This window comes from Sarcophilus harrisii, chromosome 2 (genome assembly GCF_902635505.1).
Source record: "Sarcophilus harrisii chromosome 2, mSarHar1.11, whole genome shotgun sequence".
NCBI classification, from domain to species: Eukaryota; Metazoa; Chordata; class Mammalia; order Dasyuromorphia; family Dasyuridae; genus Sarcophilus; species Sarcophilus harrisii.
This window is the reverse complement of record NC_045427.1, coordinates 634,892,952-634,918,781: the sequence shown is the minus strand read 5'-3', so window position 1 is coordinate 634,918,781 and position 25,830 is coordinate 634,892,952. Positions and strand designations below refer to the sequence as shown.

At 35.9% G+C, this 25,830-nt stretch overlaps 1 protein-coding gene across 3 annotated transcripts in view; it reads right to left on the bottom strand.

The window, feature by feature from the left end:
• The window catches only part of CTNNA3 (catenin alpha 3), a 1,956,715-nt gene that overhangs the window by 1,913,752 nt on the left and 17,133 nt on the right, over nt 1-25,830 (bottom strand). The window contains exons 1-2 of one of the 3 annotated variants that reach the window (XM_031949477.1): nt 13,507-13,630; nt 20-123 (exon numbers count right to left, since the gene is read on the bottom strand). In XM_031949477.1, the coding sequence (XP_031805337.1) occupies nt 20-118 (99 nt within the window). In that variant the 5' untranslated portion in view covers nt 119-123; nt 13,507-13,630. Of the gene's footprint in view, nt 1-19; nt 124-13,506; nt 13,631-25,830 lie in introns of those variants that run through there. The other 2 variants (XM_031949474.1, XM_031949475.1) reach the window with 2 other exon arrangements.

Below are 25,830 nucleotides of genomic sequence, written 5' to 3'. Positions count from 1 at the left end.
ATTTTTATACGTTTCCTACCTGGATTATGAGAGGTTCTAACAGCTTCTCCACTGTATGTGTCTGGATCTGGAGGTCCTGGGGATTCATTTTCAGTTGGATCGGCATCTCAGCTGACATGCTGCCTGTGTATAAAGACAAAAATAGGCACACACAATTATAAGCGAGTCAAAATAATTTCTGGAGGACAGAGCCAAGCTTAGGCAGAATCATGGAGGTGATCAAGTTTCTCAGTGGTACCCCTTTCCCATTAGCCCCACCCTTTCAACTCAATTCAACTCAACAAATGTGTATATGTACCTGCTAATAGAAAGAAGAGGCAGAGCATTCCATGATTTTAGCCCCACCCTAAGTTATTTTAGGAACAAGCAGGGGTATGCTGTGAATGGTAAAAAAAAAAAAAAAAATACACTTAGTTGTCTGGGAAGGGAAATATATGTGTGACATATCTCTAAATTTAATCTACATTAACATTTACTATATTGCTTTCCAAAGTCTAGACAATCAATAAAATAATAAATCAACCCCTGATTTGTGATATTTGCCAATTTCAAAAATATAAATGTTCACACTGAAAATTTAACAATCAGATCTCAGTGTCACTTAGGACTTGCTCCACCATACCCCTGGACAAGGAGAAACATTCATTTTCTCTAACATATAAACTTGTTCCATTAAGTTCATGAATCATCCATGTGGGCACTTCTTCCAAAGATACAGATCACAGAGCCTCTTAACTTAAGTCTTCCTGAAAATTCACCACAAAAAGTCTTCTTTCTATGTTGAGAACTTTCTTCTAGATCTCCTCACAGTGCAACAGTACTACCAAAACATGGGACCTCTCTGTGGCTGTCTCTTACTCTGCCTTCAATATGGTGGACCCTCTCTTTGGCAATTTTCATATCAATTCTTTGAACAGACCCTTACAGTGTAGACTCTTTAAGCAGGCAATCAGTCTACAAGCATTTATTGAGCGCTTATTATATGCCAGACATTGTACTAGGCCCTGAGGATACAAAGAAAGTCAAAAGGAAGTTGTGCCCCTTCAAGAAGCTCATGTTAACAAGAAAGACAGCATATTAAAGAACTGCATGTATGAGATACATGGTATAAAAGGAAACTAATCCCATAAGAAGCTCACTGGCAGGGGGTGGGGGACAAAAAAGATGGTGGGGAGACCAGGAAAGGCATCTTAAAGAAAATATCTCTCCTTAAACTTTAGAGTGAACTCAAAGATTATGGTAGAAAACTAACTATGCTCTGATTAAGAAATTATCATATATGGTATTCATTTTCTAAATGGCATCAAAAAACAGATCTAATCAAACTTCATTACGGATACTAGATAACGTACAAATGGGTGTGTATGTGAATACACATATTTATGGATTTCCCTGAATCCCCAAATACTCTCCCATGATCAGATGACATCTGGAAGAGTCAGCTTCAGGTGCTACATTTTTTAAAGGATGTTAATGAGCCAGAAAATGTTCAAAGGAAAACAACTAAGGAAGTAAAGAAGTTCAAGTTCAGGCCTCATAAAAGGAATTGGGGGTGTTTCTCTTGGAGAAGACTTGGCAGGAAAATTGATGGCTCATAGATTTAGATCTAGGAAGCACCTCATAGGGCATGGAAAAATACCCCCTTCATTTTACAGAGATAAGAACATTAAGTTTCAGAGGGATTAAGTGATTCTGCTCTCTCCTGCTTTACCTCTTTAATTACTTCTCAGTCTCCTTAGCTGGATCTTCAACTACATCATCCCCACTCACTATGGGTGTCTCCCACTTTCTCTCCTGGGCCTTCTCTTCTCCTCCTATGCTACTTAACCTGAGGACTCTCACCAGTTCCCATGGATTAAATTATTATCTCTACGTTGATCTCCTCTGATCTATTTATCCAGCCTTAACCTCTCTTAACCTCCAGCTTCATATTCCTAATGGCTACTTGGATATATCACAGATATCTCAAATTTAACACGTATAAAATTAAATTCATGTTGGTTTCCCCAAAAACCCCAATCTTGCTAACTTCTCTGTTACTGTTGAAGGTATACCATCCTCCTAATTGTGTCATCCTTAACTCCTCACTCTCATAGCCTCATATCCAATCTGTTGCTGAGTCCTATCAATTCATAACATTCTATGACTTCTTTTCTCCTCTCCCCCTGTCACTATCCTGGCGCAGGCCCTCACAAGCTCATTCTAGCTTAGTGTTAGTCTTCTGGTTGGCTTTCTGCTTCATATCTCTCCTCTTCCAACCTATCCTCACTCAGCTAACAAATTAATCTTACTTAAGCTCAGGTCCCCTCTGCCAAAAAAAAAAAAAAAAGCCCCCAAAAACACAAAAAACAGGAGATCTCTATCACTTTCACCTCCAGTATTTGATATAAAACTCTTTAATTTTTAAAGCCTTCCATTATTTGGTCCCCTCCTACCTTTTCAACCTTACTGTCCTCCGCACACTATGATCCAAGGACACTAGCCCCTCTGTGTGTGTATCTATCTCCTCATTCTATGAGTTTTCACTGACTGTCAAAAGACTGGGAATTCTCTCTCTCCTCATCTCTGCCTCTGCCTTCCCTCACTTCCTTCGAATCTCAACTAAATTCCCACCTTCCACAAAAAGCCTTCCTAATCCCCCTTATGCCTTCCTTCTGAGATTATCTCCAAATCATATATATTTACATAAATATATAGATATACATATTCATATTCATAACTTGTTTATACAGAGTTGTTTTTCATGTTATCTCCCCCATTAGTCTATGAACTTCCTGAGAACAGGGACTGGTTTTGCCTTTCTTTATATCCCTAGGGCTTATCACAGTAGCTAACATCGAGTAGGTGCTTAATAAATGCTGGTTTACTTGCCCATAATCACATAGCCAGTAAGTGTCAAAGATGGGATTTGAATTCTTCCTGACTCTCACTCCAACATTCTATTTTGTCTGCTGTCTCGCATAAGATACTTTTGGGATTGGGACTGGCCATATGGCAATAAATGATTGGTATTTTTCAAGTTATTGATAAACATGTAATTGGGGAAAATAGAACACATTTTTAAAAGTTATCAATAAAACTTTTTAAAGTCCAAATTATTATGACTAAACTACTATCCCTTGTTTATAGAATTAAGACAGCTCCCAGAAATATTTCTTGTGTTAACAAAATCCTAATGATTCTATTATTCATCTTTACTCTTTTCAACTAATTCTCAATTGTGTTCCCATCCTCCACGAATCTAGGATCTTAGCGTTGTACATACACCCTCCAAAAGTCATGCCCTCTTTATACCTTGGGTTATCATTTAAAGAAGGGTTATCACAGACAAGTTCATCGGCCCCTGGCCAGCTCTTTTGAGACTTAAACTAGTCTCTGGGTAGCAGAAATCCAACAGTCATCCAAACTCAAACCCCTTCTAGTTTAGTAGTATCATCTATACTTGTTCTTCCCTAAAACTGTCTTCAAGAACTCAGGATAACTTCTCCATCAGACTGAAGCATCAAATGACTTTAATAAATTCTAAAAATACTTGGAACCCCCATAGCAACCTTTCTTCTTTGGACTGGCCAAGAAACAATAACCTACGTAATAAAATAATCTCTGAAATTGTAACCTCAGAATACATCCACACATTCATATGCACACACCAAATGGATATATACATATAGATAGATAGATAGATATTTACTATCAACCTTCCTAGTGGTAGATTTTGACAATTAAACTGAGCCAAGGCTTATTTGTCCTGTGATCACAGGGCCAGTAAGTAAAAGACATTTTAAAGTTCTATAAGCGTATAAAGGAAGTAGGGTGACACTCTGTACTTCCAGTAGATCCATGTAGATACTTATATCTTAGAGGAAAACAGATTTTCAATAAAAAATTTTAAAATAGGTCTGCAAGAGCCCATTGATCTCCAGGAATGTGGAACTAAGAAGAATGGACAATTAAAAGGAAAGAAAATCACTCAGCATTTTTACAGAGACTTTGCCTCTGGAAATGAAGGCTTTCCTGTCAAGAATCAGAGGTTGACTAAAGTCACCATGGCTTTTCCTGGTCCATTAATTCGCATCCAATGAAAGGAACTGTTTGGAAGTGAAATGTCCCATAGCAAATACCCACAAAGCAGAAAGCAGAGATGACCTTGAAGGACCTATGTTCCACAAGACAATTAGACTTTGAATAAATTATGTTTTTCTCTCTCAAATCTGGTTGAAATCAGTTAGAACCACTTGCGAAACTGGTTCAAACTAGAACTAATCTGAACTGGTCACAACTATATTGCCTTAAATGGAACTGGTCATAACTAGTTTATATCAGTGGAAATTAGTCTAAACCAATTTTTAAAAATCAAAAGTGTCATAACCAGAAAGACCATTTAGAAGCAGTTCAGAACCTAAAACCAATTGTGAGTTAATTTTTTTTGTTTTGTTCATCAACACTGGTTGCAAATAAAATGAGATCCAGGTGGCAATGGACTGCAAATGGCAGAACATTATAAACTAAAACATATTAAGTTCAACATCTGGCAAACTCATATACATGATATAATGAGAAAGGAAATCATACTTGGAAAGAACACTGAAATTAAAGGACCTGTATTCAAATCCAGGATCTATTACTTATTACTCATATCATCCTGTACTCATCATTTAATCTCTTTAAAACTCACTTTCTACATTAAAAAAACTGGGAAAGGTTGGGTAGATGGTTTCAAGAATTCCTCCAGTTTTAAATCTATAATTTAAATAAATAACGGAATATGGTAGAGAAATTACATTTGTATTTGTCCTCAGCATGTTTCCCTTCCCTTTCATCTTTTGTGTGCGTATATATAACTGCTGAGGCAGTTGGGGTTAAATGACTGCCCAGGGTCACACAGCTAGGAAGTGTTTAGTGTCTGAGGGCAGATTTGAACTCAGGTCCTCCTGACTTCAGAGCTGGTGCTCTATCCACTGCACCACCTAGCTGCCTCTATATGTATATATTTAAACTCACAATCAACCAAAGACTTCCCTGTATGACTATGTTGTTTTCATTAGATGCCCCTAGAATTATTTTTCACTGGAATTATTCGCCATAAGATGTGAATTCTATTTTTAAGAGATATCCATTAAGCCCTCTCTCCACCTGGCCATTGGGTCATATCCCCATAGTTAGCAATTCTCCATCTTTAAAAATATAATAATCCTTTCTTCTAGTTGATGATATTCTAAGGTAACATGGAAGGGAAAGTATTAGGTTGGAAGTGTGAGGACCTGGATTGAGTTCCCATCTGGTTTATGTTTTTCAGTATGTCATTCACCAGTTTCTTCACATAAAATGGGGGGGGGGAACTATTCCAGATAACATCTCAAATCACTTTCAGCTTTAAAAGACTACAAGAGATACAAGATAAAATATGACTGATAGAATTATGCCCAGAATCCCAATTTCATGACAATTTCAAACGCCCTGATAACTCTTAGGGTTCATAATTTCAACACCACACATTGACTCATTTTTCAAAATCAAATCCAGAATGGAAGTTCTCCTTTTCACCTCCATTACACCTTGTAAAATACGAAATTGTTGCCTGTGGAAATCAATAGATTATCCAACATGAGAGTTTAACACAATAAGTCTTGTATCAAATAATTAAGCAACTAGTGGTATCTTTTGCCACTTTGACATGGTTGTTACCCCATCAAAAGACGGGGTGCCAAAGTTATCCTTAGTAGTGGTTCATCTGAAAGACAAAATCCAGGATGGGGAAGCCCAACACTTCCTGTTTTAAAAATCTACTGAGCATTCAGCTTAACAAGTTTTCAAACTATAAATTCTTCGTTAACCTCAAACTATTCCTCTGATCTTTCTCGTGTATATATTTTGCTGACATCCCTTTGGGCCTCTCAGACTTGCCTGCCTTTTGACTCTACTGATTCCTTATTGCCTCCTATACTCAACAGGTCTATGGATTTGTTACTTGACTCTGACCATTTTCTTGGCTTCCATATTTGCTCACCAATAACCATTCACTTTTTCTAGTCATACAACTAAACTTTTACCTGTGATCTGTTATATTCAGATATACTGAGTCCATTGAGGACCTTCTTACCCTAACCAGTATAATAATTTGTGGTATTCATGGAAGGCTACCAACTATGCCATGATGTGCACAGAAGTTTTCTACCATTATTTATATCATGTCTCTGTATTACTTTTGTAATCAGTATTAGGAAAGTATTATCTATATTCTCCTTCCAGCTAGATAGTCTATAGTATGCTCCTCAAAGAATGTCATTTCTACTTCTCTTTTTTTTCAGTATCCAAGTATTTTATACAACTTTCCATGCTCAATATGAAGGATCTAGGTACAAGTTTATATTTTAACATTCAGTGCTATAATACTCTCATTTCTTATGAAGAAGAGAAGCCATTCTATACCATATTTTAATTTTGAGCCTTGTCCCACCAGTTCAAAGAAATCTTATTTCCTCCTAAGAGCAAATTCTACATAATGACTGTATGGTATAGGTTTGCATTTCCAGTCATGGTACCTTTGTGTTTCTTTGTATCTCTAGCACATAACACAATTCTTGAATCATAGCAAATTCTTAGTAAAAATATTTATTGGATGAATGAATGAATCAACCAAAGGAGAATAACTTTTCTGTGAATCATCAATCTACCCATGCTTTCATCTCTCAGCAGTTTTACTTCTGTAGCTTAGGACCTTAAAATTAGATTTCAGAACATAAGCTCCTACAATTAGACCTAGTTTTGAAATTTTCTAGTTTGATGTTTCATTTTTCAGTCTAGATATTTTGGGTACACAGTCTTATTTGATCCTAAAAACAACTCCATAAGGTAGGTACTATTGTCATATTTATTTTGCAGATGAAAAAATTGAGATTCATAAAGGTTAAGTGACTAGTCTACAGCTACACAGAGAGAGTTGGGATTCAGTCCAAGATTATCTGACTAAATTCAGCACACTTTTTTTTAGCAATTCACCACAATTAATATATTGTCGTCAAAACCTCAGTTATTCTTCCTCAACATACATATTCCCATTGATGGACTCTTTCTTTACAGATCATGCTAGACAGTAATAATAGCCACCTTGCTAATCCATAGAAATCTTATGAAAGCTCCTGAATTCTTTCAGAACAACATCAGAATTCTAAATAAAGAACAAACACCAGGGGTCACAGCTACACGCAAGGGGTACACAGCTGGTGGAAGTATCCCGGATCAATTTACTGTGTTTCTGAATCTTCAAAAGCTAATTTGTTTGCCACTCATAGAACTCCAAGTGAAGAATATTGTGTTCGATTTTAGCAGAATGAAAATGGAAAATTTTAAATATGTTGGAATTCAAACACAAAAGCTTCCTAGAATGACACACAAACATACACATACACACACACGCATACACACATACATATATTTATATATACACTTAAATTATAATCTTGCAAAGGAATCATAAATAGGTATTATTTAATTTAAAGAGACTAAATTAAATCCTCCAGAATATATATGCTTGTTTATATGCATGCATATCTGATGAATTCTATGGGTCTTGAAACAAGGCCAAAACCAAATTTAATTAAGAAGAAAAATGTTCTATAAAAGTGCTTTGGCTATCAATTATAAAAAAACAAAGGGCTATGCCCCTGCACCTGCTGATGATTCTAGCCATGTTATGCAATATTAAACCTTTTCCCATCATCTAAACAAAAATTGCAGAAGTAATAAAGCTCCATGGATTCAGCTTAAGCCCATATAACTAAAATATGGGAGCACAATTACATTTAAATCTTATATCAAGTTCACCTTCCCATGGAGGGTCAGCAAGGCCTAGTGAACACAGAAAAATGGACTGGAGACAGGGAGAGACATGGAACAGAACACTCTTTGCCCCTCACCCTATAGAAACTTGAGAGCTGGATATATAATCTCAGACCAAAAAAAAAAAAAAAAAACTTATGCTTTGAGTCTCAGCTTCCTCAACCCTTAAATGATCATGATAAGGATCCCTACTTCACAGGATTGTTTCTAGGAGCAAATAAGATTATAGACATAAAGTGCTCCAGATAAAAAGTACCATAAAATGGTACTTGTGTGGTCACCATCTTGGCTCAGGCTCTCATCACTTTGAAATAATCTCCTAATTGCTTTCTTTAACTCCAGGTTCTTTCCTGTTCAATCCATCCTCAAGATAGCTGTCAAACTGATATTGCTAAAATTTAAAATTCTAACTCCACCATTAGTTTATTCAAAAATCCTCAGTGGTTCTCCATTGCCTCTAGGAATTCCACAGCCTGACATCTAATCTGGTTCCTATATCTCTTTTCTGATTTATTTCTCATGATGCTTTCTTGTATATTCTACATCCCAGCTCAATTAGATAGATTTTTGTACTTGGATTCATGGCTCCATCTCTCATTTCTCTGTATTTTTTGCTTTGACTATTCCCATGCCTGGAATACATTGTCTTCTTATGCTTAGAATCTATCTGCTTCTAAGACTAAATAATTGCCATCTCTTTCAAGAAGTCTTTCCCCATTCTCTCAGTTGCTAATACTCTCTCCCTTCTCAGATTACCTGTGTCTTTATTTGTTTGTGTAGATGTAATATCTCTACCCTGGTAATAATATTAATAATTCACACTCGTGTAGTTCTTTGATCTTTAGTAATGATAATAATAATGCTAATAGTAACAACAACTAACATGTATAGAGTAAGGTTTGCAAGGAGTTTTACAAGTATTATGTCATTTGACCCAAATAACAAACCTGGAAAGGAGGTACTGTTAGTCCCACTTTACAAATGAGGAAACTGAGGCACAGAAAAGTTTAGTGACTTGCCCACACACAATTACTAAAATCTCAGGCTAGATTTGAATTCAGATTTTCCTGATACCAAGTCCAGCCCTCTATCAATGCATCATCTATCTGTTGCTTTAACTAGTACATTTCTCAACTGTGTCAAGTAGGTAATAGCATTAGGCCCATTTACTGATCAGGAATTTGTGGCAGAGATCAGTTATAATTCATCTGGAGTCACACAGAGACTACATGCCATAGCAAAGTATTGAACTCAAGTGCCCTGACTCTGACTGCAGCACCTGTTCCATTATTCCAAGCAATGAGTGCAACATGATCCCCTTGAAAGCAAGGGTTTTTGTCATTAAATCTACAACACTTAGTACCGTCCATGTAAATGGATATTAAAATTCTGAATATGCAAAATCATCATCATATTAACAATAAAAACAACCTATTGATGGAGCACTTAAAGTTAAAAACAACTTTTTTTAAAAACAACCCTGTGAGCCATGAACTAGGAATCAAGACCTGAGTTCAAAATCTGAGGTACAGAAACTTCCTAGTTCCATAATCCTTGACAAGCTTTCCTAAGCCTTAGTTTCTCCATCTGTACAATGGTATGATAACAACAATAACAATAATTGCTCATCTCACAAGTCTGTTGTCTCACATGAAATAACGTAAAGCATTTTATAATTCTAGAAACACTACATAAAAGGTATCTGTTATTATTGCTACTACTACTGGTGTTATTATCCTGATTTTATGGATTAAAAAAACTGAGTTTCTAGACTCTTAGAAATGCTGAAGAATTAAATGGGACAAACTGACAGAACAGGCAATGAGATAGTCTCACTACACAAGAAAGCCCATTTTATCTGATCTCAGCAAAGAATCTCAAAGAATCTTCCATTGTGCCCTCCAGCTAGAGAACAATGGCATCCTAATGCATTATATCAGAGACAACATCTGTCTCATTAAGAGCATCATGACAGTGGTTTCCATAGGGGGATAACCCTAATGGGCCAATGGAGTTACTCCATAGTATGGTCAGGCAGATCAAACCACCAGATTTTCTGTAAGTTTGATACTGCCTAAGGTAGTGAGTAAAAAAGATCTCATAAGAGTAAATTACCCATCAACCACCAAGCCAGACATTTGCTTCTCTAGATTTGTCTCTGGCCAGTTGACAAAGACATTATAAACTACTGAACGCTCTGCTTATCTGAGCAAAGAGAAGAGAGATATCCTTAAAAAGATTCCCTCTATGCTCTCAAAGTAATCACATAAATTGTTGTCATGGAGAAACTGTATGGGAACTTCAGTTTCCTATTCTCTTTCCCTCTAGATTCTCTCTCTCCTAGATTTTCTCTTTCCCCCTAGATTCTCTCTCTTCCTTCAACCATAGACTGACTCCTTTCACAAATCAGCTATTAGAGAGATAGGCCAGAACATTCCTCCGTACTTTGGAGGGAATTTTTCCCACCCTGGTTCTTAATCAATTAGACAGTAATTAAATATATTTCAGCTGTTGAAGAATACATTCTCAGAATCACAGAATCTAAGGTGGAAGAGAGCTCAGAAGTCAAATAGTTCAACACGTGCTTGCTTCCATATCCCTCCCAACAAGTGGTCATCTATCCTTTTCTTGGAGATCTCCAGTGATGGGGAACTCACTAGCTCCCCAGAAAATCCATTCCACAGATGCGTAAACTCTCCATCTTAGGAAATTACTTCTTCCCTCAAGCCTGATTATGTCTCTTTGCTACTCCCATGAGGCTAGTAACCTTGCATAGCTCTCCATCCTCAAATCCAATTCACTAGCATGTCATGGCATCCCCTCCCTGATATTATGGTCCTCTTAGAGAACAAAGAACAACATCCCCTAATCCTAGTTCTTCCCTCAGGGACCAAAGCCAACAAATCTAATCCTTCTTCCAGGTGATAACCCTTCAAACACTTGAACACAGCTATTACAACACCACAAAGTCCTCTCTTCTCCAGGTTAACATCCCAGCTCCTTCAATCACCTTGGTATAGCAAAAGAAAGTCCTCAATTTGGAGACAGTAGAACTGGGTTTATTTAAACTCTGAATTTAGCTATTTACTAAATCTCCAAGGGACTTTGAATAATAGGGTTAGGGCATGATGGTCCTACAATCTGGAAAATTATGTAAAACTTTTTGGCCCTCCTTTTGTTCCAGAGAAATCTGTTTGGTTTTCTTTTTCTTTTGTGAGATGTTTACAGCACCTTATCATAAAATCCAGGGTGATATTAGACAATAAAGCTTCTAAAACTGTGGGTTTATGGAGTAACATAACTGAATTGGGAGGGGGGTGTTAAATCATGATTTATTATCAGTAAATTATTGGATTTGTATATCTTTTATATGCCTGTGTACCCAGGGTTGTGTAAAAGGTGAAAAGGGGTCACAAGTAGAAAAAGTTTAAGAAGTTTTATTATACAAAACTATACATATAGTTTATGTATTTCTGTTTCTAAATTTTTCTATGTCATCTGATTGCTTAGTATCATTTGCAACTTCTGAAAAATTGCCAAAAAATTCTCATTTAATTTTATATGCTGACCCACGTTATATCTAAACTGAGATGGGAAAAGGAAAGTTGAGATGTGGAAGGAATAACTGTACCTTCCCTCTGTAGTCTTCAGTTTTCTCTTGGACAAAATGAGAGACTTTGAACAAATGATCACAAGGCCCTTTTTTCTCTAAAAATCTATGGTTTGTTGTTCTAAAATCACAAAGTGTCAACCTTGAACTTCTTCCTCAATATAATCTTCACCTTGGGTTGGTGGTGGTCAACTTGGGTGGCCAAGAATATGCTATAATACAAGGTGGAAGGTAGCTGTCTTATAAGCATCACTTGATAGCATGATGTCATAAAAGAAGCATTGGATTGAAAGTCAGAAGCTATGATTTGAAACCCTGTACTTTGGAGGGAACTTTTTCCAACCCTGGTTCTGTAATCAATTAAACACTAATAAAATATTTTCATCCATTGAAGAATCCAGTCTCAGAATCACAGAATCTGAGATGAAAGTGAGATTAGAAACCAAGTAGTTCAATACATGCCTGTTAAAGAATCTCTTTAGCCCCACCACCACTCCCAACAAGTTGTCATCTAGCCTTTTCTTGGAGACCTCCGGTGACAAGAAACTCACTGGCTCCCCAGAAAGCCCATTCCACAGAGAAAGAAACTCTCCTTGCCACTTACCTGGGCGACCTTGTACAAATTGGTTCACTTCTCTAAACTCGAATTTTCTCCTTTGCAAAATAAGGAGATTTCATTATTTTATTGACTCTCAAGTTTATGATCCTATGAAAATAGTCAATGGACAAACAATAAAAGATCATTCTCTTTATAACTGATGCAAGGATTAGCCATACTTACTGAAAATGACATCCAAATAATTTGAATGTGACAGAGAGAATTTCTTTTGTGTAACTGCAAAAAGGATCTGTGATTTAGGCTACTTGGGGAAGTCCCTCCACCAACCAAGATTGCATCTCCTCTATGAATTAGGACTTAGAGAAGTTCCAGTAAATTATCTAGATTTTAGACACTTTATGCACTAAAAAGTAAAATGATTTGCCCAGGATTTCACAGCTAACATACCCCAAAGAAGACTCAAATCCAGGTTTTCCCAATTCTAATCCCAGCTTCTATCCACTATTCCACTGTGCATCTAGGAATTGCAAGTATACAGCAAAATTTACATGGCACTGTACTGGTTTCCAAAAATTGTAGTCCCTTTAAGAGTTCCTCTTTTTTAAAGAAGCAACTTAAGGGTAACTGGAACAACGGGAAACTTATAACTCTTGGTTGCCTGGGAACTATCTTCAAACTATGATTGAAAATGCAAGCATTGAATTCACTGACTTCTTTCACTTTTCCTTTTTGCATTCTTGCCAAGAAGCATTGCCTGATTAAAAAACATAAAGGGGAAAAATTCTTTTAAAAAATTTACATTTAATTTTAACTTTAGAATTCTGTAATAGAATCTTGATGCATAGATTGCATTACGAAGGGATGTAATGATAGTTGACACATAAAGAACTTTCAGATTTGCCAAGTATCTTATGTACATTATCAAGATTGAGTAGACAATTTCCCAGAACCACACCTACTCAAATTATTATACTTCGGATCCACAGTGGAAATGTTTCAACTATGCTATTGTTCAGCTACTATAGTTTGGATGAATGAGATAATGCACACAAAGTGCTTTGAAACTTGGAAGCATTATATTAATATAATCTAGCTGTACCATTATCATTATTATTAATTATTATTATTATTTCCCTCCAGCACTTCAAAGAAATCTCTCCTAAAGAACTTTCACATTGGAACTGCTTCCAAATGTGCCCACTTCAGCAGAAATGACACAGAGAGGCTCACAGCATCCCATGATGACAAGACTGGCATTCTGTCTCTCCCGGAGGGATCACCCTAAAACACCGGCCAACTCTGCACGCTACCTGACAGATGCACTTCCCTTTATTTCTCCTCAGAACTTTATATCAAAAGGTGCCCCTCAGAGACAAGCTACAATGATGAGAGTTCACTTGGCAGGAGACAAAAATTGTGTTTTCCAAGTTAGACTTCCAAAAAAAGTGATCAGCCCAGCCATCACTCACCAACCGGACCCCAGGACACAAACACTTACTTGGCCACCGACAGCTCCTAAGCCGGCTGCCCAAGCAATCGCTTATGTTTGGAAGTTCGGCCCCACGGATGGGCTCCGAATTTGGCTTGTGATGTATGTGTAGGCAAACAGTCTGACAAGCACCCTAGTGTATTTCAGGATGACTGACAGGACACAGTGGCCGCTGCTTTGGGGGTTGGGCACTCTTAAAGCAATATGCCAGTGGAAAACATGCAAAGCCAGCAAGCTGGGCTTTCCCTTGATGAGCAAGTGACCCAAGGCCTGAGGTGAACTTTGGATGGGGGCTGTCGTGTTCGCAACAAGCCAGTAAGCTGGAAGTTCTGGAACAGTCGATTAGAAGGGAGCTACTATTTGATATGTAAGAGGAATGAAAGGTGAAAGTGATATGCTAACTCCAGCGCTCCAGATTCCATCAGTATATAAATTATATTTCATTGGATTTTAAGTAGCAGCCAATCAGGGTCCCCAAGAGAGGAAGAGGATTTACTGACCTGCCATTGGTCACTGAAAATCTCGGGAATCCATGCTTCAACATTCTATTGGCTCTGTACTGCCAATCACAATCCACCCCTACTACTTGGTCATCATTCCTGAATCTTGGACACGTCCTCCTAGAAATCTTCCATGGGGAACCCACTCAAAATTGGGGGAGTCCTCCAAGGCTCTTGACATTGCATGGATACCAAAGAAGCATGCAGGCTGTCCTGAGGTTGTCCTTTGTTTTAGCACAGGACCTGATCACCTACATTACAGATCCTATTTCTATCCAATGACATCTTTTACCCAGCTTCCATTGCACTGGTAATGGCTTAAAACCTATTCATCCATTCCATTGCATTATGCACTACTTGGGCTCTTTGAGATCAGGATAATCAAGACTCAAAGTCATGGCCAATTGTGATGATGGTGAACACTTTTGCTGAGTTATTGGGTTTTTTTTTTTAGTTTGTTTTTTTTTTTATTTTCTAAGTAATCAGCATTTTTTGTTGTTCCCACTGAGCAAATATTTATCTCTTAATATTTACATATTCCAGGAAAATACATTCACACAATAGGCACCTCTGAAGCCACAAAGGTGAGTGCTATAATTCGTCTTCATTCTTTTAGAATTGTGGTTTATCATTGTGTTGGTCAGATTTCCAGGATTTTTAATGTTGTTGCCATTGAATAAAGTATTCTCATAGTTCAGTTAATTTTGTTTTGAATCAGTTCATAAAGGTTTGCCTGATTTCCTCTGAAATTGCTCATTTTATTGAAAGAATATTGATATTAAAAAAAAGTGGGCTTTTGTTTCACACAAAATATTTTTAAAATGGCAAAATTCCTAATGAGAATCCAGGAGAGAATACTGTTCTGTTTAATTCTCTGTACAGCTCATCCTTCCTCTCCAGTAATTCATTCAATTCAGAAAAACTCAGTAAAATAAAAAATTGGATTTCAAGAGCTTTTCCTCAATTTGGAGGGGAGTCCATACATTTTTTCCTTTATTGTGTAATTAGTGTGCAGCCCTAACATATCTGCACATAAAAAAGGAAGAATAAAAAGCTGGCAAATACTGATTATGGGAACTCTTTTGCCAGGATTTCATGGGGAGACAGACACTTTGATTTAACTCATTCACATATTTGGTATTTCCTGAGTTATTCTAGAACACTCATTTATAATCTCTCAGCTGCTAAATCATGGTTAACTTTAAATCCTCTAATCCTTTTCTCCTAGTATACAAGCTTTTATTAAACAACTATTATATTCTAGGTACGCTGCAAGATACTGATCTGGAGATACAAAGATTGAAATAGTCTCTACTCTCAAGGAGTTTATATTCTTTTTCACATTTATTTATAATTTCTCTATGCCCTAGAACAATCTGTTTTTATAGAGAGGTATAGTGTAGTGGTAAGAATTATATGTATTCTTTAAGACTTTTATTCAGCAAATTCCATGTCTTTCAGATCAAATTTCTTCAAAAGACTGTTCAGTTTTATCTTGTCCTTGTTCTTTATCTTCTGTTGATTTATCTAGCTCTAAGAGAGTATCATTAAAATCTCCTACAATTATGCTATTTGTATCTTTTTGCAATTCATGTAACCTTTTATTAATTTAGATGTTATACCAATTAGTATATGTATATTTAATAATAATATTGTTTTGTTGCCTGTCATTCCTTTAACTATAAAGCGGTTTCCATATTTATTTCTCTTAGCATTGTGAATTTTCATATCTATTTAAACTGACAGCAAATTTTCATTCCATACATGTCTTTATTTTTATATGTGTTTCTTATATTCAGCAGATTGCTGCTTTTTTTCTTCATTCTTCCACTCACACTTTGGCCTTATTTTTTAAAATTACATTCAATAACCCTGGTCCACATTTCCCATCATTTAACCACTGGAGAGTATATTTGAAGAACTCCATAATGCTGCACTAAGTGAAATCTATTCATATCAGCACCAAGAAGTAGGACACAATGTGCCCATTACAGCTTGTCCTTTTGAAGTAGTGATTTGTGGAGATTTATCCCACCCAGGATTCCAAGAGTAAAAATCTTCTCTCATGAAAGACTAGGAAAGACAGTATTGTATATGGAAAAGTACACTGGGGTAGAAGTCAGGTGCCCTGAAGGGCTAATCTCAGTTCTGTCACTAACTATATATATGACCATGAGCAAGTCAAAGCCTCTCTGGGACTCATTAAGTACTTACAGAAGTTTCCATATGAACAAACTGGACTAAATGATCTCTTATAAGTTGCCTTTCTGGTCCAATTCTGAGTGGAAAGCATATGATAAAAATAATAATAAACAATAATGACAATAACAATAAAATTTACACAGTATCTTACGGTTTTTAAAGGACTTTACATGTAATCTCATTTAATATTCACAACAAGCAATAGGTCCCCATTATTATCCTCATTTTTAAAATGAAGAAACTGAAATGGAGAGATTAAAGGACTTTCACAGAATGACATAGCAAGTTGAACTCAGGTCTTCTTGCATTTTATTTTATTTTATTTTTATATAAATACATGCAAAAATAGCTTTCAACATTCACCTTTGCAAAACCCTGTTGAACTCAGGTTTTTCTGACTCCAAGTCCAGCTCTATAGTCATTTGAACGGTACTCTGAGACATTATAATCTATGAAGTAAAATATTGTAATTTTTCTGCAATATATGGTCTCTTCCATCTTATAATCAATCAAAGAATTAAAATGAATAACCTTTAAAATGTGGTTTAACTCAGTTTCCTACTCTGAAAAAAATAACTGACTAATCAATTTCATCAAGAGTGCATTAGTATGATTATCTTCCCACAACTCTTCCAATAATAATTAGCTTCATCTTCCATCATCTTTGCCAATCTGATGAATATGAGTTCAGATCTAAGTATTTTTCATTCTTATTTCTCTTATTGGCAATCTAGAACATTTTTGTATAGAGTTGTTGATAGTTTACTGTTCTTTTGAAAAGAAGGTATCTTTTTGATTAAGAGAATGTTCTTGTTTTTCTATGTTTATATTAATTCTCTTTATATCTTTGACATCAAACTTTTATCAATGATATTTATTTTGAATATTTTTCCTGACAGAATTCTGAATTCATTTCTAATTATCCCTCCCCCTCATGTGGATATTGATTTTCTAAAAGGTCCTAGGACAAAAAGAATTAAAAGCAAATAAAAAAGGACAGAGAAGAACAGGTTGTATCCCAATCACCAATATGTGCATTTTCAATCCAGAATGAAGAGAATAGAACTAAACCATAAAGTAAAGCAATCCTTCTACACAATGATTGACTGCATTAGAAAATAGTTAAACATTCCCTCAATGACTATTATGTACAGAAGCCATTGAGAGCACTTAAAGATACGGTCCCTGCTCTTTCAACATTGTTGTTTTCCTCTTTATGTGTGTTCGATGCTGAGCCTGTTAAGTGGTTGAAAAATTCTCATTATCAACCAGCTATTATTTTATGGCTACAATGAAAGTTCAATATCAAGGCCCTGCAAAACTTTATACATCAAATTATTTAATTCACTTGCAAAGTAAATTATGGTAGAGCTGGTGGAAACTATGCATGCTTCAATATTCCAATAGATGTGTGATCCCATTAATGCAGGTATTCCATCCAAAAAGATAAAGTCCATTCTTGACTGCTCATCCCATACTCTTACCATCCTGTAACACAAAAGAGCCATCCAACAAGCTACATTGGATCCCTATTCATGATCTCTTGACACTGCATAGATATCCCTGCCCCATGCAGCATCTCTTTCTATTATATTTCTTGCTCTAAGACCATCCTATCTCCTCCAGGAATATATCTCTTGGATGACATCCTTACTATGTAAAATACATATAAATCTATTTTGTCCACCATGTGTCTTTCTATTGATCTTTGGGTGATCCACAATTTTTATTCTACACAGGCCATGAGATTCCACAATTCCCAATAAGCATCTCCAGAAAAACAATGGTGTAAGTTTCTTGGGAGCAGAGCCTCATTATCTTTGTATTTCTAGTATATACTGTAGTTCCTGGCACATAGTGGGTGCTTAATAAATATTTGTTGACTGATTTATTGACTAATTAGAATCACTAAGATGAAACATCATTTCAGAGATCTTCAGCTTAAAAACTGTTAAAAGTTCCATGCAGTTTCCTAAATTCAGATCAATCCAGACCATTCTCTTCTTCCTATCCAATTTTGAACCTATTAAGGCTTAGAATACCAAAGAGTTTTCTAAATGAGATCTAAAATCATTCAAGAATTCAACCTATCTACATGGGGAAAAGCAAGTCAACGAAGAAAACTTAAACAACGAACCACAAAGAACAAATTGTTAAGGTCTGAAAGAAAAAACAGCACCAAATTCTCTGAGCCAGAAACAGCTCTTTGATTATTCATTTATTCATCATGTAGTGAAAGAACATGGAATTTGAAATCAGATAACTGTTAGAATGGGAGCTTCTGGAAGGCAGCCATCATGTTCTTACCTTTCTTTGTATCCCTAGTGCTTCCACAGTACCTGGCACACACAAAATTCTTAATAAATATTTAGTGACTTAAAGACTAACTGACCTGGATTCCAACTGTGGATTACTTTAGGAGAAGTAGAGATGTTTAGCCTAAAGGGAATGGATTAGACTTATCCTGCTTGACTCCAGAAGACAAGACTAGGCTCAATGAGTGCAAATTATAAAGACAGATTATAACTGTGTTCAGGGGCATGCTGGGAAAATATTACCTCCCAAGAGCTGATTGTTAAATTTTCAAAGTAAGCATTTCCATCTCAAAAATCAGAAAAAGCCACAAATTGGGGCTTGATTTCAAGTTTTGATTATCTATACTTAAGAAAATGCCAGTAATGAAAATTAAATATTTTTTTAGAAAGCCAGCTATTAAACTTTTGCCAGCACATCATTGGCTGTACATAAAGAAAATCTTTCTAGCAATAAGAACTGCATAAAGGTTGAATAGATCCCCTTAGGAAGCTAGTGAGTTTCCATCTTTAGAATCATAATATCCTGAAAATAAAACTGGAAGGTACCTTAGAGATTATGTTGTCCATCTCCATCATTTTATAAAAAAAAGGAACAAATCTAATTCATCCTTCACTTTGGATAAGATGGGGAAAGCATAATAGCTATCTTAGGACATATGAATAGTCATCATTTGGAAGAAACATTGGGAAGGAGTATGATATGCTAGAAAAAGCAATGACTCAGAAGTCGGAGAATCACAGTTGATGTCCCTCTTCTAGCATTGATTACCTTTATCATACCTAACCTCCATATCCAGTATTTTAGTATCTCTATCTGTGAACTAGGGAAGATGAACTCTTTGAGGCCCCTTTCCAGCTTTAGTTCTATTATCCTTTAACTTTTTCCATTAGACCACACAGAATTGACCTATGAGAAACATAAAGTTTTCAGTGATATAAATTTGGACTTGATAGCAAGATAAACTTCTTCACATATAGAGCTATCCAAAAGTAAAATGGGTTTTCTTGGAAGATAACAGCTTCTCCTGCCACCTTCAAGGATAACCCAAATGAACCCAAGTTGGGGATATTGTAGATTAGAAAATTCATCACTTAGCTACAGACTGGACAAGAAAGCCTTTGTGTTCCCTTCTCTCTGGCATTTGTGATACCTGTGTGAATATGAAAAGTTCACTTGGCCTTTTCAAGCCTCAGTTTGATTCTATGTAAAATGAAAGGTTGCATTAGATATTGTCAGAGACCCCTTTCAATTCTTAGTCTGATAACCCTAGATCAAAAGTAAGATCTCTAAAGAAACCAAATCAAGAAAAGTCAGAACTTGAAAATATCTCACAATCTAGGTGAGATGTTCCTCAGCTCATCAGAATCTTTTTTAAAATGTGGTGCCATGTTATTGAAATGGATATTCATGCCAAATTCTTCATGCTAGAGTTTCAGAAATGAGTGGAAAAATCATCATTAGTAACTCCCTCTTCTTTAATCTCTTAATCTGTGATCGTGTGAATGTGGGTACTCCATCCCATAGGCATATGAAGTCCTTTCCTGTCTGTTCATTTTATGGCATTATTCCCATCTGATAATTACTATACAAGGAGTCTACTTGACAAGCTACATTAGAGCATGTATTTATGGATCATAGGATCCAAAAAGCCTCTAATACCATGTCTTGAACATATTGGGTAATTAATAAATATTTGATATATTTTTGTTGAAAATAAAAAGCTATTCTTTTCCTTTGGGGAGAGAATTCCACTTTAGATTCTATGAACACCATATTGGGGTACTTTACTGAAAGGAAATATATGAGACCATTTATTCACTCCTAAGTAGGGAGTTTCTTTATTTATATAATTCAATACGTTCTTAACCAGCCCTACTTGCCATAAAGACAGTGTTTTATGTGGAGATATAAAAGTTTAAAGTCCCCTGGATTGCTATTGTTCCTTTGATAAATTTTTATACACATTTTTTTCTTTATTCTTCTAGACTACTAACAATTACAACAGCCCTGAATCACAGAATCTCAGACTCAGAAGGACCTTCACAGACCATGCAATTCAACTTGTACCTGACCAAAAATTCCCCTGATGACATCCCAACAAGTTGCTAACCAGAATCTACTTCAAGTTCTGGATTCAAATCCTGCCTCTTATCCTTACTGTTTAAATACGTTGTTTTACTTCTCTGGGCCTCAATTCTCCATTTATAAAGTAAGGGAGTTAGACCACTGATCTCTAAAGTCCATTCCAGTCTAGTAATATGGTCTAGAGAGGAGGAACCCACTTCCTTTTGAGGTGACTCATTCTACCTTTAGATTATTTTCATTGCTAAGAAGGTTTTCTTTGCCCAGATCTCCAATCTTTCAACAACTCACACCCACAGCCCCTAGTTCTGCCCTCTGAGGACAAGCAGACCATATGGCAGAGCCTCGAGTATGTGAAGACACCCTATTATGTCCCTTGCAAGGCTTCTCTTCTCCAGGTTAAATATTCCCCTAAACCGTGCTTTCAACCAATGCAATTATTTCACTGTCTCCTGGCCACCTTCTTCTAAATGCTACCCAGCTTATTATTCCTAAAATGCAGTAGCATTCTAGATATGGTCTGACTAGGGGAAAAAAATCTAGATAGAAAGATAGATAAGATAGGTGATGGCTGGATGGATGAATGGATTGATAATCATATTCTGAACATTATGTCTTTCTTAAAATAGCCTGATTGAAAGCCTGTATGACACAACAGCTGTATGACATATTCAGAGTCAAGAAAACTGGGCTTCAATCACTGAATCAGTCACCTACTACTTTTCCTCTCCGTTTTCTTGCCAGATCATCATCTGGTTCCATAGTGCCCGTTCTCTTTTCTCCCCCTTCTAAATTCTCTATTTATGATCCCATAAGCTCCCATGTGTTTAATTATAATTTCTATACAATGACTCACAGATCTTCATGTCATATCCAGTTCCAATGTCTTCTCTAAGACTCACCCCTGCATCCCTATACTCCTGTCAGAAATTACCAACTGGGTGTCCCAGAACTATCTGAAACTCAACATATCCAGATCTGAACCCATTCTTCTTCCAAATATCCATTACTAGATAGTCGTGGATGTAGTTATACTGCTGAAGAAAAAGTTCAAATTGATGAGAGCTCACACACATTCGAGTACATGGATGTTAGAAATCTAATCAAAGAAATTTTTAAACTGAAAAGCAAGGGAGAGAGGAAAGTGGCTTGGTAGATAGATCCACTAAGTAAGATGCCATAAATAGTAGTTAAAGTATTAAAAACATTCATAGTAGATAGGCTAAGAAATTAATCAAATTAATTTTAAAAGAAATTAATAAAATTAAACAAAGGAGACAGCAATAAAGCAAACTTCTTTTGATACCAATAAACAAATGCACACATTAAAGGTACCAAGCAAACTAGAGATCCTAAGGCAGAGATAGATTTGATGGTAAAGACATGACTGAGATTTGGTGGATAGAACTGAAGCCTGCAGTACAGCTCGAGGATAAACATATTAGGGGCAGCTAAATGTTACAATGGATAGAATAGAATCTGAAATTCAGAAAGACCTGAATTCAAATCCAACCTCAGACACTCACTTTGTGGCCATGGGCAAGTCATTTGACTTTTGTCTGCCTCACTTTCCTTTTCTGTAAATAGAGATAAAAGAGACCTTACTTCCAAGATCATTGTGAGAGTCAAATGAAATAATAATTATAAAGTACTTAGCATAGTGTCTGGCACGTAGTAAGTGCCATATAAATGATAGCAATTATTATTGTTATTATCATTACATATTTTTTTCAAAGAGAATAGGATAAGTAGAAATGGGACAGATAAATCCATGTAAAGAAATCCAAGTAACCAAGAGCTACAGGGCAAAGCATAATGGAGAGTTTTTTGAAGACTTACAGAAATAGGAACACACATGAAATTGTCATCATAATACATTATAGGGCAGTGGTTCTCAAATTGTGATCTGGGGTACTTTTCAGAGCATCTTCCAGGAAGAAACTAAAATACTGAGCATAATAATACTGAGACATTTTAGTTTCTACTAAAGTAAATGCTGATAGAGAGACCCACATCAATAAAAATTCTTTAGGAAGGTCTTCAATAAATTTTAAAAATATATATCAGTCCTGAGACTAAAAAGGTTGAGAATCATTGCTTCAAATCAACTCGACATTAAATAGGAAATGGATGCAGATTTGGGGAACAGGCCATGAGACTGGCATGGAGGCATGAAAGAAAATGGTAGTAATGGGGAAATTTATTATCCAGACAGCGACTGGAATCATCAACCAACTTAGATTTTTTTAAAGATATGTACATGCACCATATTCCACAATGCATTCAAAATGGATACATTATCTTAATTTTAAAGCTTATGCTATTAAAATACTTTAAAGAAAAGCAGATTATATCTCTCTCACAGATATAGGTACAACAAGAATTCTTAACCATATAGTGGAAAGAAACAATTACAAAAGAAAAAAGGAAGTGATTGAATGGGGAAAAAAAATCTTTATATTAAATTTTTCTGATAAGAATTTCACATTCTAGATATCTATGCTTATGTGCATAGATATGACTAGAAGCCATTTTCCAAAAGCTAAGTGGTCAAAGGATATGAATAAAGAATTCTCAAAAGAAGGATAACAAACTATTAACAACCATATGGGAGAAGTCTTCAAAAATCACTGAGAAGAGAAATGCACATCCAAACAACCTCTCACCCTACAGATTGGCAAAAATAACAAAAGATTGGAATCGATGATATCGGAGGGGCTGGGAAAAGATAGGCATGTACTAACATTGTTGATGGAGCTGCAAATCAATATAATTATTTTGGAAAGCAATTTGAAATTATGCAAATTTGGATAAAATATCCAAATCCTTTGATTCAGAGATTCCACTATAAGGCTTGTACCCTAAGGAGGGCATCTAGGTGGTACATTGGATAGAGTGCTAGGCCTGGACTCAGTAAGATTCATTTTTCTGAGTTCAAATCTGGCCTTAGAAACTTACTAGTTATGTGATCCTGGGCAAGTCACTTAACCCTGTTTGCCTCAGTTTCCTCATCTGTGAAACGAACTGGAGAAGGAAATAGTAAATCACTCTACTATGTTTGCTAAGAAAACCCCAGTTGAATTCACAAAGAGTTGGACATGACTGAAAAATGATTGAACAAAACACCCACAGGAGGCCATTGATAAGAAAAAAATACCCCTATATTTATAATAGCACTTTTTTGATAGTGAAGAATTGGAAAGTAGATGTCCATCGATTGAGGAATGGCTAAACAAATTGTGGTCCATGAATGTAATGGAATATTACTATGCTGTAAGAAATGACAAATGTGATTAATACAGAGAAGCATGGAAAAATCTATGTGAATGAATGGCTAGGGAAGTAAGCAGAGCCAAGAAAAATATATGGGTGTATACACATATACACACTCACACACACACACACACACACACACACATACACATACATATATATAATAACTACAACAATGTAAACAGACAAAAACTTTCATACAGACACACACACACTAAATAAGTGACTAAAAGTAAGTGAATGTGGAAATTACAAGAAACAAGTATGCCTCAAAAGGAAACATAAAAAGGTACCGTAAGCCTTTTATGGGGGAAGGAACCTCACAAATCCTATACATTGCACATATTTTCAGATTTTTCTGATGTATTACTCAGTTATGTTGATTTTTTTTTCATCTTCTCTTGGGGGAAAGGTTAAAAAATGACTATGCTATAGATGATGCTGAAAGGAAAGGAGAAGAATAGTAGGGAAAATTATAGTATCATAAAAATACATCAATAAAAAGCTATTTTAAATTACATATATTAAAGATGAAAACAGGTCACATGATGTAAGATGGTTACAAAACCATGGCATTGTCTCATAAGAACAGCATCCAAAATGTACAAACTCTGAGTGAGCTGAGGTTGGGAAAAATCTCTTTAGCTATATTTGGGGAAAATAGGAAAACTAGAGAAGGGCTAAGATGTCTGTTGGGAAGTGGATGAAATGATAATAAACAGGAAGAAGCTGGAACTTCTCAACTCTAATTTTGCTTCTACTTTCTCTGCCAAGGAGAACGAACTTTGAACTGGAAAGGAAAGAACAAAAAATGACTAAAATGGAGTTGATACCAAAATAAACAAAGAGATAGGTCAAGATGTCAAAGCTGTCCTTGAGTTCAAATCACCAAGCCCAGTTGAACTATATCCCAGAAGAATATGGCGGATGTGAAGCCTTTGGCAATAGTCACTTGTTAGAGGACAATACTTTGATTGCAGAATCTACAATTTATTATTAAAAGGATCATTAGTAAACCTGTAGAAAAAGAAGCTGTTATCGAAACAAACCAGCAGGACTAAATTAATAAAAAGTTGTGCCAGACAGTTGGATCATAGACTGGAGGATTTTACAAATATGGTTATCTAGATTCAAAGAAAGCATTTGACCAAATCTCTCAAAAGAAGAACGGGCTTCTACTTGTAAAGATAATAGGTCTTTAAACATATGTTGGGTGACCACCTGGCAGGTATGTGGTAGAAGGAACACCTTTTCAGGTAAAGATCCATGAGATCTCAGCTTTCATGTTCCCCTCCAAACCAAAGATTTTTTAGGCGGTAAGTAGAGACTTAATTCAAGCTATGCTTCATTTCTTACACAAATGTGTTCAAGTAGATGTCACAGAACAGAAATTCATAGGATCAAAGAAATTGAGCCAGGAAAAAAACTCAAAGTCATCTGGATTGATCCTCTTATTCTAGAAGTGAGGAAAGGAAGTTCCAAAGAGGGAAAGTATATTTTCCAGGCTAACACTACTATTAAGTGACAGAGATAGGATTTGAACTTCCAAAGCCAGCATTCTAACCACTAAACCACACTGCTTGTCTGCTCATAACATGTGAAGTTGCTGTACAAATTTAAATTGACAAACATAAATCCTGTCCTGAGTCTTATTATCTCAACAATTAACAATTAATTTCTTAACAAAGAAATTAATCTCTTGACAGTGAATCATAGGATTTTAGATTAAAAAACCCTACAGATCACTTAGACAGTTTCCTACAAGGAACTGAAGCCCAGAATGGGTAAATGACTCCCACAAATACCCAAGAAGTGGCTTGTCCAAGATTCTCTGATTCCAAATTTCAAACAACAATAATTCATGCAAGATATTTATTGAGCATCTGCAAAACATTCCATACCTTGGGGGATATAAACTCCTATGATCACAAAGGTCTTTGTCTTCTAGTTGCTGAGATGC